At 41.0% G+C, this 15,295-nt stretch overlaps 1 protein-coding gene across 2 annotated transcripts in view; it reads right to left on the bottom strand.

Moving 5' to 3' along the window:
* Positions 1 to 2,953: 2,953 nt before the first annotated feature.
* The window catches only part of pid1 (phosphotyrosine interaction domain containing 1), a 28,917-nt gene continuing 16,575 nt past the window's right edge, over positions 2,954 to 15,295 (bottom strand). For both annotated transcript variants that reach the window (XM_017423936.3, XM_037981083.1), the window contains exon 3: positions 2,954 to 5,411. In XM_017423936.3, the coding sequence (XP_017279425.1) occupies positions 4,911 to 5,411 (501 nt within the window). In that variant the 3' untranslated portion in view covers positions 2,954 to 4,910. The remainder of the gene's footprint in view (positions 5,412 to 15,295) is intronic.

The following is a 15,295-nucleotide window of genomic DNA, read 5'->3' as shown; positions in this document are numbered from 1 at the left end:
TCATCTCAGCAAAGGAGAAGTGCTCACAAACACAGGTTTACACAAATTTGGGAATAATATTTGAGAGAAAAAGGTCTTTTGTGTACATAGAAAAAGTTTTAGATCTTTGAGTTCAGCTCATAAAAAATGGTTAGCAAAAACAAAAGTGTTGTGTTTATATTTTTGTTCAGTATAGTAGGGATGGGGAGTGATCTTCAGACATTCCAAGAGTTGGTAAAATATGAATATATTATATTCGGTGGATGTATTTCTTTTCTTCTTCCACTGGCAGCTGGTAGTAGCGCGCTACCACAAGGTAGTGGTATTGTTTCCAGTTGATTCTGGAGCAGCACAGTGTTTTTCAGGATGGGCTGCCTTTTTCAACACCCTCTGCAAAACAATAAAACGGAGCCTGCGTCTGTTTCTGTCATTGCAATTAGATTTTTTAAAAGGATTACAAAGTGGAAACCATGGTCACAAGTGTGCTATACCTCTACAGGGAGAACGCCTCCATATTGATGTATTAAACAGAGAAAATGAAGGGTGACAAATATTCGCGGCTAGCAGGTTTAGCAGTGGCATACATGTGGTACTGGAAGCCTCTGTTCCATAGAGGCAGTACCGGTAATAACTCCACTACAACTCACCACAGGTTTTATCTCAACTATATGGACGCAGTCACTTTTTAAGCATAAACATAAAATAAGGCAGTTGTCCAAAATCCTGAAGCGGTTGCTGACTCAAGCTCTCGTTAGGATGAACACAATAAATTAATGGTCATATCAGTGCTGCTTTCTCCAACGTATGTGTAGAAATTCTTTGCTTTCAGAATGGCATATTGGCTTGGTTCAACTCTGCTTTTTGTTTCCAGGTTGCTGCGCTGTCACTTGTGCCATATTAAGTTGTTTAAAATAATCAAACCACCATTTTATTTGTCAATATCAGGGTCAGTCTGGATTAAAAAAACTCAGATGGAAACCCAGCAGGTGCATTAACAAGTTCAGCTTTGCATTTTACACTGGATTATTTACGTAATTTCTTTTGCATTTATTGATATTATTTAGATCATGAGTGCAGATAGGTAGTAATATTATTTTAGAACCTGTAGATATAATCATATCTACAGATTTTCATAATCAAAGTCTGGTTGACTGAATATGAGCATGGGCCAATAAGCAGGTTTTAAAAGCTGATTTAATATAATTTAACATCCTGCATAACAAAAAATAAAACTTTACTGCATGCAACCTGTCAAAACAAACTTAAAGCATCTTTCAGAAATGGTTTTCTCATTTTGAAATACACCTGCCTTTCTTCTACACAAAACTGATGTCAGGCACTGCAACAACAACAACAACAACAAAAAGATATTTTAAATACAAATATAAAAAAGGGGGGGAAGAAAATCTTTCACCATGTGTGCCCTTGCATCTGGTGTTCTAAAAGTCCGTGTTTGAGTGAGGATCCAGGCAGGAAGAATGCGCACAGGTCGTGCTCGACTTCACACACATGCTCCGTGTGTTTCCAGTGCTCCACCGCACTTTTACTCCGCGAGGCCCACAGCTCGGGAAGGAAATAAAATGGAGTCTGATCAGAGGCCGCACTGGCACAGCTCTCTTCCCAAGCTGACCTCAAGTGTGCGGGCCCTTGGCAGGTGGATGGGCAGGCGGTTTTTTTGAGAGGAGAAGCAGCCAACTGGAGCGGTAACAAAGGGCTTATTGTGAGCTGACTTGACTGGCTGAAGCCTCAGCGGAGCTGGGAAACGCAAGCGGTTGAGGTGGCCTCCTTGTGGGGCCCCCGACAGGACCCTTCCTCTGCCGTGACGCACCGTTGGAAGTGGGTCAGGCAGACACAAGGGCCCAATCGAGCGCAAAACGCAGGGTGTAAACTCAACCGAGATCAAACACAAAGAGGCCGAAACAGTGAAGCCTGTGCACGGGGAACAGGGAGACAGAGAGCTCAGCTCACACGGCAAAAAGGTTTTATAAAAACAATCATATTGCTTTTGCAGAAGTCAAATGTGTCTTTCTTAAGCCTTACAGAAAGTAAGAACTACCTTCTTAGTTCAAAAAAGTCTGTATTAAAAGTAAAACGTTGAAAAAGCAGCGGCAGTGTCCACGCTCGCCAGAAGGAGGCAGCATTCTCATTCGTGGCACGTCAACATCATTCTCAGCATCCATTTTGCATCTAATTCTTTGCAGGCCTTTTAGCTGCAAAATGATTGCCAGCTACACAAGCAGAAAGGAGCCAGTTTATCTTGTTATTGATGTGGGCACTTAGAAGGGGGGGCTGCCACATTTCAGCAAGCCAAGAAAAAGCACAACAGTGCAATAAAGAAAAAAAGGAAAAGAAAGGATCTGAGACTGTCTGCGGAATGTGAAGAATGGGAGAGTAAAACCTCCTTCAGTGGCAGTCTCACACTCAGACCTGACGCGTGGTTGGAAACGGCACAAAGCTTTGTTTTATGAGTTTGTTCTGGTTGGAGCCTCCGCCGCACGCCATGTGGAGCGTGAGAGGATCAGACCTGCTCACTCCTGTACGTCCTGAGCTGCAGGTGGGAATGTTCTGAAACAAAAACAACACCCCCCAAACTGATTCCCTAACTCCAGTTAGTTACAGGACACAAAATAAATAAATGAATAAAAGACATTCCTGTAGGTACCGTGTGTGTATGTGTGGGGGGGGGATAAGCGGACCACGAGGTCATGCTTTACATCTCAGCTGGCACCTTGTCAGAACATCATGTGTCTGATCCAACCTGAACATGCCTGGTGTTTCTCCTCCCACATGCAGCCGCAGCAGGAAACCCATTCAGTCAAAATCCAGCAGAGTTTAAAGATATTTCAAAAAAATAAATAAAAACTCTTTTAGCCATCATCTGATGACTCTGGGGAATAAACTACAAGGGAGAAAGAGAGAGAGAGAGAGAGAGAGAGCTGTGATGTGGATTAGAGACAAAACAGACCACAGCATCTTGGTCTTGGTAAATACTTTATATGCAACTGTGTTTTGATCTTTGCAAACACTGTATAGAAAACACTTACGGTAACATCGTTTGAACATTTAAAGCGCGTCGGGGCTGGAAAACAGACATGGCACAGTAATCTACAGCTTTACAAACATTCTCCCCAATTTCTGGCCTCATCTGCACACAACTCTTCCTCACACCACATTCACTTTTGTCCAAACACACACACACACACAGACACGCACGCTCACAGCCACTGCTATCAGGCTCTCCGTTTATTATTCACAGTAGCTTTCATCACACTATTTCAGCATCATATGATGGTTCAGAATATTTTTTTTTATTATGTAAAATAGCTATCACCATTTAAGCTGTAATATTTGGAAAGTGATACATTTGTATTTACATAAGCTTATTGAGCGAGACTCAGTTACAATTTGTGTACATACAGTATGTATAGTTTCGAATCTGGGTTTGTGTGTGCTGATCAGAGAGTCACGAGATCATCGTGTTGCGTTGGTTCCAGACATGGCGTTTAGTCTGTTCGGTACAGTCCCGTTAGAGAGGAAGGTGCCTCGGTCTCGGAGCAGGCTGACGCAGGGCAGCAGAAATGTCTGGCTCATCTCGCTCCCTTCAAGTTGTCGGCGATAGCGTGAGGAGGTTCGGAGCGGCCGGACACGGTGTGAGGCGCTCACAGTACGACGGACTCATACATTCGGCAGAGGCCCGGAGGTGTGAGTTGTTCACTCGAATGGCTGTGATTTTAAGGTCCCACCACGTCAGCGGACTGGCACGTTCCGACTCGTGGTTTAGCTTTCATTTCATACAAGATTTAAAAGAAAGGAGAAAAAAAACAAAAAAACGTGGCAAATGCTCACAGTACCATGTCTGCTTTGTAACATAAAAAAATACTTTAGGGGCAAAGAGAAAAGTCTACTTTAAGTTAATGTTTTAAGTTCCTCCTAGTTCTCTTTCGCACACAAAGATGCTTTCGCTCACTTGTACAGAAACAGTACAGAAGCAGTTACGCAGAAAACATAAAAGCACACGTGGCCACACATGCACGCTGCAATGTGAGAGGAAAGTGAGGCACATAATCTGACAGGCTAATCGCAGCCTGGATTTTGGTATATTTAAAACAAAACTCAGATGCGGATGATTAAAGTGTCTCAAACAGCCCCTGGCTTCACTGAGAACTTCTGAAATGAGACCTATTTAGCACTTTTGTGTTTCCAGGTACCAAACGCACACTCTGATTTCTCAGTACCTCCTGTAATAAATGGAGACAGAGGTAGTAGCTCTATCATCCACGCTCAGTGAGTATTTTTTAGAGGGGGGGAGGGGTTGGATAAGGTAATCATTGTGAAAAGTAGTGCTTAAAGGCTTTACTCCCACATCCTTTGTTATTATCAAGGCTAAAGGCATTGTAGCAGAGATCCAGATAACAGGTAAGGAATTTATGTGCTTCAACAGTCTCATGAACTCTGGGTTTGAACCTGAACAAGATCACAGGCATATTTATGTTTGGTCCCTACATGGCATAAATTGAAAAAGTGGGCTGGGACTAAACATCGTACTGTTTTTGAGTTAAAAAAAAAAAAAAAAAGCTTAGTAACCAGAGGATTCAACATTTGCGATAGTAACAGTAGTTGAAATGAAATTATTGATACAAATTTTTCTGGGCAATTACGGCAGGGCTTGAAACCCTCCGAAGGGTCTCTTGGGGGTCATTTACTCAAAGCGGTAGCTCTTTGCTATCCCCAAATGCAAATCTGTTATCTACCTTCTCTAAACACTATCTATGAGCTACTTCATTATCCTGGGCATGTTGGTTCATTGAGTCAGTAAATTTTGTACCAAATTAATAACCGATAGAGACAGTTGGGGGACAATGAAAAGGAGCAGGTCTTTCCACTCTCCCCTTTGATTCGTTTGAAGATCAAGAATGCGAGTGACTTCCACTTCAGCCGTCGTCTGGGGTCGAGTCGTCAGGTGTGGAGGAGTCCTCAGCAAAGTCGTCCGTTGACCCGCTCTTGTGAATGCGGCCGTCGCTGCTCATGCTTTGGAAAGTCTTGCGGAAAGCCTCCATCATCGAGTGCGCCAGCTTCTTGGCCTCCAGCTTGCTCTCGCACTCCACCGCGTGGCAGTCCATCTGGAAGGACAGGTCGTCGTTGATCTCTCGGTAGATCCAGGCGAATATGTTGGGTCTGACGCTGTGGTCGGCCGTGCAGTAGGCAATGCGCGCCACCTGGTAGGCGTCCACGGTCACCGAGGCGTCGCCGCGCTCGTCCAGGTGGTGAAGGCGCACCTGGAAGGGGCGGATTTCCAGCAGGGAGTTGTTCGAGGGTGAGGTGCCTTGCTGCTGGGCAAGGGCACAGCGCTCCACCAGCCCCACTACGGCCGACTCGGTGCAACCAGACAAGAACTGGGTCCCATGGATCGTCATCTTGCCCAGGTAGGTCACCTGCAGCAAATGAGACACATAAGTACTATTAGATAAGCTTTTCATTGCAAAAATAAATCACTAATAAATGCAAGGTTGGCATCAAAAACAGATGTTTTACAGATTGTCAAGATTGTCAAGGCGTGTAAACTGAAACAACAGTGGGCCATGAATGGAGCTTTGAGGAACACCACAAATAAAAGGGACAACCATGATTTTGATTTTCACAGTCTCATGGACTTCATCTGTTTTGACTTTACTGCTCGAAAACGGTTCTGTTTAAATCAGTGTGCAGCAGTTTAAAAGTGCTTCATAGTGGTGTCATATCTAAGTTTGGTACACAGCTTTAGATTAGGTACACTGGAAAATAAAGGGTAATTTTGTGTAGAGGTGTTTTTATTTTTGAAAGACTGAAGCTATGATGTGGCTTTTTTCAATTTCTTTAGTTTGTGTTTACAAGCTACAAGCTCTGCAAGTCTTTTTTTCTTTTTTTTGTTTTACAAAGAAAACTGCTGCGGCTGCAAGAAGAAAGAGAGAATACCATAGTAGTGACACTGCATACCAGAGGAGCGACAGACTGAGAAGATGGAGACAAATAAGGGAAGAGAGTTAAAAACTGAACATGGCTGGAGTTTTCTTGGCCGATCCGAAAGCTGTCCAAGAATAATAGCTGACTTGTGCACTCCTCTGCATGCTGAACTTTATGGTTTTATAAAAATACTCAGAGGAGGAGCCTGAAACACTCAAAGAGTTCTGACCACGTCTGTGTTTATTCAGGGGCGAGGGAATACTCGTGAACTCTTTCGGGTTCATCACAGCTGGCTTCCACGCAGCGCGCGTTGACACTTGGCTGTGAATGACATGAGTGCAAAGAAAAGATGTGTATCGTTTTTATAAACATTTACAGAGCATGTGGCCAACATGCATGGCTCAATGCACTTCTCCGCAAAATAAAGCCAGACTGATCTTGATAGCACTGATCCCTCAAGAATTTTATGTAAACCACTATATTTAAGTCTTGTCAATGCATATATTAGTATATTTAGATAAGAGAAAAAAGTTCACCAACATATAACAGTTTCAGACCGATGTGGAGCGTCAGCAAAATGACTCAAAGCAAGTTTTTAGTCTCTGCTACAGTTTTGACTGAATGGGACCTTTCAGCCTAAGATCAAGCAGCCAGACATTCAGCCTCTTGGAAAGATTTGCAGTCAGGTGCAGCAAGAGGGTGCGACATTTATCATACGGATTCCAAAAATGTAGAAACCAAAGAAGAAGGTGCAGGTGACGGAATCAAGGAAACTGCATTGCTTTCAAAAATGTATCTTTGGTAAAACAGCACACTCTTTGTAATCTCCAAAGTATTGAGCGGGGGAGTTTTTAATATATCGGACAGATTTTCACGTCAGGTCTGCATGAAATGTTCGAGGACCAACGAAACAACGAGGCTAATATCCCAGCAGAACGAAACTGCTAACTTGGCTCTGCCTGTAGGCACCTCTAAAGTTTTTGCATCGTAAACACTATACAACTTGTTTGTTTAATCCATATGTACTTCTGATAATGACAAGCATCAATGTTTTTTTAATAGCTTTCTGCAAGCTAACCACTTTTCACCCAGACCTCCATGATTTAAGAATCATAAATATTCAAAAGGCATCTTTGACCAAAAAAAACAAAAAACAAATGTGCATTCCCTAAAATCTTGAACCGATAAAGTATGCTTAGTAATATAAGCCAGTACATGCAAACCACTTTTATGGGATAAACTGTTATTATAATAATAATGGTTAGTCATAACACTGTGTGCAACTACATTTTATCTTACCATTAAAAACAATTTTGTCATGTATTTTAAAAAATAATAAGATCAGAATATGCGTGATGAGAGCAGCATAATTGACCCAAATTTATGACAAAAAAAAAACTTGCAATATTTCTTTAATCACCAAAATACCGGCATTTCAACAGCTATGCCAAATAAGCCCCAGAGATTCCCAGATTGCAACATGACACATCACTGACTTCCACTTTCAGGCTATGGCAGGAAAACTAGACAGTAGAGCAGCTGCTTCCTCGTTCCTGTTTTTGTTTTTTTATGGTTAGTGACTGCACAGTAGGATGTGAAGCCGTCACACTGAAACCTTCATTAGACCTCCTGTAGCAGCCTTCAAGCACTCTGGTTTGATATTCCAACCACAATCAAACGACTCTCCCAACCCAAAGGCAGTCTGTTGGCACCAGGATGCGTCAACCATCTGCTGGCTGTTTTCTTACAGACAGCACAAGATTTCTTCTTCTTTGAGTTCCGTCTGTATTACCCACCGCCATGAAAGGAAGGTCATCGCTTAATTGCTTGTGTCTGTGTGTGCATGTGTTCATTTGTCTGTCAGTTAGCAAAATATCTCATGAACCACTGGAAGAATTTTTAATGAAAGTCTCAGAAAGTAATCACTGAATTTATAAGTACAAGCCGTTATCTTTTGAGCCAAATTGATTCAAGATGTCCACTGTAACTAATCGACCTAAGCAAACACAAAATTAACTATAATCCAGTCAGCTTTATAGATATTGATCTAAAATTTTGTGTGGTTGTAGCTGAGAGTCATTTACAATTCATATGAACAGAACACACAAAATCTTTGTTTAAAACACTGGCATCCAAGGCGTCAGGTGACATGCATGCAGTTCAATATTACAGCTGGCTATTTTGCCAGTATTAAGCCTTAGTATAAAAAAGGCTGAACAGATTTTATCTCAGTCTTCAGGCAGTTTGACAGCTTTACTTTGTGTGCTCTGCTGTTGTGTTATACAAAGTTGGTCTGGTTCCCAACATGGCACAAAAAGATAAGACGTTTTGGTAAACAGCTGAAGCTGCCTCATATTTCAAGTTAATCAGTCATCTTTAATCACAACTCTGGAATTAGCTGATATGTGCTGAAAACTCAAGACGACCCAAACCATCAGCCGATCTGGCCGTAGTGTGTTTGTGTCTGAAGGTGGACATAATATACGGAGTGTGTGAGGTGAGGAAGTCACCAGCCTGAGCAAATATTACTGTTTGCTTCTTTAAAGCACAAACCAAAGATGAAGCTGAAGAGGAAATTGTTACATGGCTCAGTCAGAATGACGAGGCACAGACAGAAAACGGAAAAAACTGAGCCAGGTCGATTACCTGTGGTGGCCATCTTGAATCAGTTGGAGATGTACTTTACACTCAATGACTTTCTGAGAGTTTCATTAACAACCAAGTGGTTCAGGAAATGTTTTGCTAATAGATAGACAATAACCTAATTGTCTACCTTTAATGGTGGCGGTTGAGAAAACTTGTGCTTCTTCAGTGGTAAGTGGGAAGAAGCCAAAGAGACAATAGGGATGACCATATTTAATACATTTGTATTTGACATCAGACACCAGCTGCAGAAGTGTTCAAATGCTATCAGATACATTTGGGTCTGCGCACAATCTGCGAGTCTGGAAGCAAACTGAAGATGTGGCTCTGAGGCTAGTTTTAGCTCCTGCAGTGAATGTGAGGCTGCGTGAGTGCATCAAGTTTGTTTCCAAGTTTGAAAGAACACCCCCCCCCCACTTACAGTTGGAACAATGAAGAAAAACTCGAAGGCCTGTAATTTCTGCAGACGAAAAAGAGACGTGACTGAGCAGAAGTGAACTGATTTTCAAGATCCACGCCAGAGTCCAGATGCCTGGCAGAGGAGTCGGCGCTGCATACAGCAAAGCATTCCAGCTCTGGCTAAACGCTCAGCGGCCTCTGGATAAAATTGATACATTAATCCATCCATCACCAGCCAGAGCGCATCTGCTCCCCTCCGTCTGCTCACCAGTTGTCTCGGTACTGGCAGGTCAGACAGACAGCCTAAATCATTCCAGAGAAGCGCCGAACGCCCCCTTTGCTTCATGTGTTTCTACTCCACTCCAGCCTCTCTCCTCTTTTTCAAGCCTTTCTTTAAATCATCCGCTTCTCCCTCTCGCTTTCCACCTCCCCTCTATCTTCGTGCCCCCCCCCTTATTGTACTCCCCTTTTCTGGCTGACCTTCTACAGCCATTCCAGACTGAACATACTGATCGAATGTGAACCAAAACAGACACGCAAGTAAAGATCCGTAACAGAAGCGGCGCCCTTGGGACCTACAAAAAGGGGGAACGCAATAAAAGAAAGAACTGACAGGGTGAGAAGTAAAGAGGGGAAAAAACAATGTCACAATAAATTTTAAACCATCCACTGGTATGCTGGTTTAGACCAGACATAAAATGAGTATGTAAACCTGTTTTGTGGACCAGAGACAAAAACAAAGAAAAAGGCAAAAAAAGAATGTTTGTTTGCCAGAGGAAGAGGAGGAGCGTGCTTAAATATTTACATGTGTGGAGAGACATGTGGCCACTATTACTGACTCTTTGTTTGATGCCAGGTACTCTCCTTTTCTACTCTCACAAGCTCCATGTTTCTGCTTTAAAAGGGCTGCAACTCCACATGATCACCAGCAGCAGTCACAAAGATGCTTTATGGTAATTATACTCATTTTTTATACTCAGCTCAGTACAGTACAAAATGCAGTTTCACATTTTTACTGGGTTCGCCAAGAAGCTGCTCCTCAGATCTGTCAGGTGGAAGCTACAGCCAGCTATCAGCTGAAATGGGAACGGGCATTAAGAAGCAAGGTTACAATTTCCTGAATGCTGTGTCCAGCATTGTTGAAGTAAAACATGCTGGCAGCATTTTTTTTTTAAGTTAACGTTAAATGGTGAGGGAAGAGGTTCTACTTGGCAAGTAGTTTTTGACTTTAGTCATATTTTTACTTATTAGTATTACAGTAGAAGTGGCAAATTGATTTATGGTGGTATCTCAATGGGCTGTGATGTTTAGGCTAGTTTGAGACTCAAAATTGTGGGAAAATAGGCAAATTTTCCTTTGCAATCTCCCTAAATTAGAAGTGTTTGGAACCAGGGTCTTGCAAGGCTGTATTCTACAGGCAGTGCACATTATTTTGTTGCCAGTCGGTCTTGGCAGGTCGGAACTGTACAAACATTAGAAAATATGTCAGCTCACAAAACTAAAATTGGTGCCTCTCTGGTAAAAAATTTAAAAATGAGACAGTGGCCAAAAGGTCTTTTTGTGGGGTATTGTAAATATATCTTAACTGATTAACATTGTAAGGGAAAGCCTGAAACCATGTCCAATAAACAATCAACAAATCATCGACTATTTGCTTTGAAATGCGACCACTGGTTGACAAAATTTTAGCCGGAGGGAGTCCTCGTATCTACATATATCACTAATTCAGTCTTTTCATGGTCAGACAGTCCTGTTCGAGGTTGAAACCATCGTGTGCTCATCAGACTTCCCTCAAAGCTTAATTAAAACGGAGCTAAAAGGAGTTAATCTAAGAAGGTTGTTGCATGTTGGGGGTGTAGCCTTACAAAATACAAACTGAACATTCTGTAAATCTGAAGGAGTGGAGAATATTTTAGTGATTAGTAAAGCTGCTTGAAGATAAGACTCCTGGTTCAAGGACAAATCATTCCAGTCTTTTCTTCCTTTTCTTACTATATATTTTACTGGCTTACACAAGAGATAAATCAGATTGATCTTTATGCACCAAAATGGACTGACACCTCCATTTTAGTGTCTAATGTAGGATTTGAAATGACAAACAATATTAGCTGGAAAAAGAGAAATGTCAGCATTTTCTTATTTCCTCTTTTCATTTTTATCTGTATATTTTGATCTTTTAGCAAAAAGAAAAATCTGTTTATGGTGATACTGGTCCTAACTCTTGTGTATAATAACACCAAGCACAATCAAATCACACTGGATTTGAAGAAATTACAGATTCAAGAGGCTCTGCTCTAATATAAAATATCTAAAAATGTGTCGTAATCAACAGCTTGATGGGTAAATATGCACAGTATTTGATGGCTTATTGAAATTTGTTAAACACAAAAATCACATTTTCTGGTCAATAATACTTTTGTTAATCCTAAATTTATATCATTTTTTTAATGAAATAGCTAGATACAAAGGAAATGATACACAAAACTCTTCATTTATAGATTTAGAGACTTCCAAGTAATGAGACAGTGAAACTTTCTACAAATAGATGAGAAGAGAAAAAAAAAGGAAGTGAAACATAAATGCTCAGAGGGAGACAGAAAAAACATCCGTACCCCCGCGACTGAGCTGATGGGAGAAGACGGGAACATCCTGGTCCACTCAGACACTCATTGTGTGTCTGTCTGATACGGTGAGGGCATATTTGTGTGGAGCTTCACAGGCATGCTTGTGTGTGTGTGTGTGTGTGTGTGTGTGTGTGTGTGTGTGTGTGTGTGTGAGAGAAGTATAGTGGTAGGACAGCTGCTGCTGCTGGAGCAACAGCTGGTTCAGTTATTAGCAAAGAGAGGAAGCAAGCAGATGAGGAGAAAAGAAGTGGAGGAGGAAGAAACACAGAGAGAACTCAGTGAAGAGATACCTGTCCCTATGGAGAGGCTGGAAGGGATATGAAGGGAGAAACAGAAGAGAAAATGAGACCAGAATGACTAAGTGTCTGACTGAGGAAAACACTTAGGCCTGTTGGGTCTGGTCTGGGAACAGACCGTGACGTGAAAACGTTCAGGATCACCGTGTTTCAGTTTCCTAGAAACTGGTTCAAGGGCAAAACGAGTGGTGCAGACAAAACACGCAGCTGGTAACCTTCCGGTTTCATTTTGCTTCAAACAATTACAAATACTGCTGAATGATCTTTAGCTTAAAGAAAAAGAAATGTGTGGAAGACCCAACCTGCCAAAATAAAACAAACAAAAGGAAATGGTGATAAATATGTGGGAAGTTCATTCGTTTGTTTGTTTGTTCATTCCTTCCTATGTTTGGAGAGTTTTTATGTTTATTGATTGTGGTAATAAAGTGAGTTAAAAGCTGAAACCCTGTCATTGTGACGGCTTCAAATACACAGACAACAAAAAATATCTACTTTTTTGGGACGAAGCAGACCGACTTGAAAACGGGACATGGTCAGAGTTTGTATCCCTTGAATTCAGTGGACAATTACTGGACGTTTCAGCTCCTGTGTCAACCTAAACTGAACTAAATATAAAACATCTAGCTGCAAACTCCAATGGTTTTTCCCCCTATTGAGAAAACAAGTTCATATTTCAACTTTCAAATATCCCACTCAGAGCATATCTGAAGCAAATATTTAGAGTGTGTCTGTGGGTAGGAGGGGTATAGAAACAAACAAAACACATCATTGTTGCTTTACCCTCCAAAATACACATTTGTGCACTAACACTAACAACCCACCCCTAACCCATATACAGTCAAATATAACCCAGTACCATAATGACTAAGGCGTACTGCGTCACGTGTGCTTTTACAGTCAAAGTATGCCCTCGTTTTTTTCCCCAGTCGGCCCCCATGTCTGGATCCCCTCACAAGTTGAAGAATCCACTACTTGGGGATGCAACATTCCCGAGGAGCTTGTTAACATTCCTCTAAACTTACTGAATCAGCACAATACAGCTGGCTCTGCTTGCCGTGACATGTAAAGATGAATGAGGTTGTTTATTTTATTTATTTATTTTTTTCTAAATAGGTTAGTTTACCTTTGCTAGTTTACTTTTTTAAGATGAAGGTGCTCTGTGTCTCAGCTCATAACAGAGTCTGAGTGTTTCAGTGTTGAAACAGAAGCAACTCAGAGCTTATGAAAGGCGTTTTCACATTTCACCACTTTCGTTAAAGACACCCCCCCGGCCAACATTCCTTCAAAGATGGCAATGAAAATTTGTTGAAGCTGAGCTATGTGTTAAGCGTTTTGCTCTAATAGGACTGATACAGATTTGTTGCCACAAATTCTAACATCTTCTTCCACAAGAACTGAAATGCAAATGAAGACAGCATGCTTACGATACTTTTACTGGACACTGTTTTCCATCATCAGGCCATTTTGGGTCTATTTGAACCTGTGTAGAAACAGATTTTGATGTATTATGCAGATTGAAATGCATATTAAAAAATGGTTTCTAACTGTGAGGCTGCAAACATAAAGGTTACCTTCACCCTCCTGCTGCCCTTGGGTCAAAGTGACCCATGAGGCCTCAGTTTTGAAACTAAGGGTCACTTTGACCCACAGGAGAGTTAGACATTTTGGGGTTCTGTGGAATAAAGAAGAAAATCATCACTAAGGGTCGTTGTTGTGGCTTCTTCCTCTGCTTTAACTTTTAGCTCAATAATAAGTTATTTCTAAACCAGCATCCATTGAATCTATTCTAAACAAAAGCTTTATTGTTTACTCCATCATTATACAAACTGAGTGCAACAGTAAAGGGTTTTGAGAGGTCAACAATGTGATGGCAATCTACAACAGAATTTGGTAAACCTTGTGTTTTTTTGTTGTCTAATTCTACAGCAAGTTATAAAAAAACAATATTTTTAAAGAACACTTGGAAGGAACCATCTGTCTATTACTGTCAATCATAAGCAGACTTCAACAAAGTGAAGACTTTCAGTGCAGTTTTGCCAAAGCCAGTGAGAAAAAGAGTGAAATCATTTTTTCCATGGACAAAAACATCATTGTTCTCCTTTGCTTTTCTTCGATTGAACTAATACTCTGTTGTTCTTACATACAACAACCCATGTTTAAGCAAATTCTGTACCAACCTTTCTGTGATCACCAGAATAGGATTTTGATGCGTCCAAATTAACTTACCTCACCAACTAACTCATAGCATACAACCTGGCCAGATGAAGTCTTTTGGAGCTGGGCTTTTATGAAATACTGTAAATCCAGATGTCTCACAAGGTAAGAATTTGGTATTAAAATCTCAAAAATGCAGTTCTTTACTTGGGCTGAGCTAAAAAACCTGGGTCGGTCTTTAAACCTGGAGAGAAGCCCTGAAAGGAAGGCAAGTCTGGCCTCCTCTGCGTCAAGCAGCAGAGCCAGCAGAGGTAATACAACGTTTAAGATAAACCCAAATCTACATTTTCGCTTAACTCCCAACATTTTAGTTTTCATACAAACGGTCTTTAATTTTTACTCAAAATTAAATTGGCCTCAAAGTGTGTAAAAACCTTTACTGACTGCTTCCGACATAGCCTAGAGAAAATGTCTGCATATTGTCAAAATTGTGAATGTGAGCTAAAAGTTGCCTTTGAGAAACCTGTCCTGTTTTTATCTATTGACACAAACATAAAGTGCACATCAGTGCAAAAACACTGAAGGCTCTTGTTAAATAAAAACACAAACTTGGACAAAAAAACTCAACCACCTGATCATGGAGCACAGTCATCACAAACCCAGAGGTTACTCATCCTGGAAATATTGTAACTGTGTGCTTTGTTTCGTCTTTACTGAAGTGGCAGGGTGTCCAGAACACAGAAAGTCTGTCCTGCATGAGTTACAAGTGTGATGCCTGTAAAGAAGACCTGCACACCATCACTGCATGGTCTCTCAGTGGTTTTGATGTTCAATAGTTGGTTTGACTGATAACAGTGACAATGTAATACATTTAGAATGGTTCAATTCAACCAAACTGCACAATACTGGGCCTACAACACAGAAACAGCAAATGAAATATAGCCTTTACTTTTATTTACTAGTTGTCAGTACCAATATATCTGGACACGGCTTACTGCTTCCTCTTTAAGGGCTACATGAGCAAACCAGTCATAGATACAGTCTATTTAATGCAGTTTTGAGGAAACAAGTCGTTCTTTTAAACACTTAGTCCTCAGGTTTTGTACATCCTTCAATCATTCATGGTAACACCCTTGTAAGAGGAAATGCATGTGATGTAATTAAAGATGTCACATAGATTTACAGCAAACACTCTGAGTGTGTTACGTTTGTTATCAGAGTAAAATCATTATTTTACAATACTTTGACTATATATAAATT

The sequence above is a fragment of the Kryptolebias marmoratus genome, linkage group LG2 (assembly GCF_001649575.2).
Source record: "Kryptolebias marmoratus isolate JLee-2015 linkage group LG2, ASM164957v2, whole genome shotgun sequence".
Lineage (NCBI taxonomy): Eukaryota > Metazoa > Chordata > Actinopteri > Cyprinodontiformes > Rivulidae > Kryptolebias > Kryptolebias marmoratus.
This window is presented reverse-complemented; position numbering and strand designations above follow the sequence as displayed.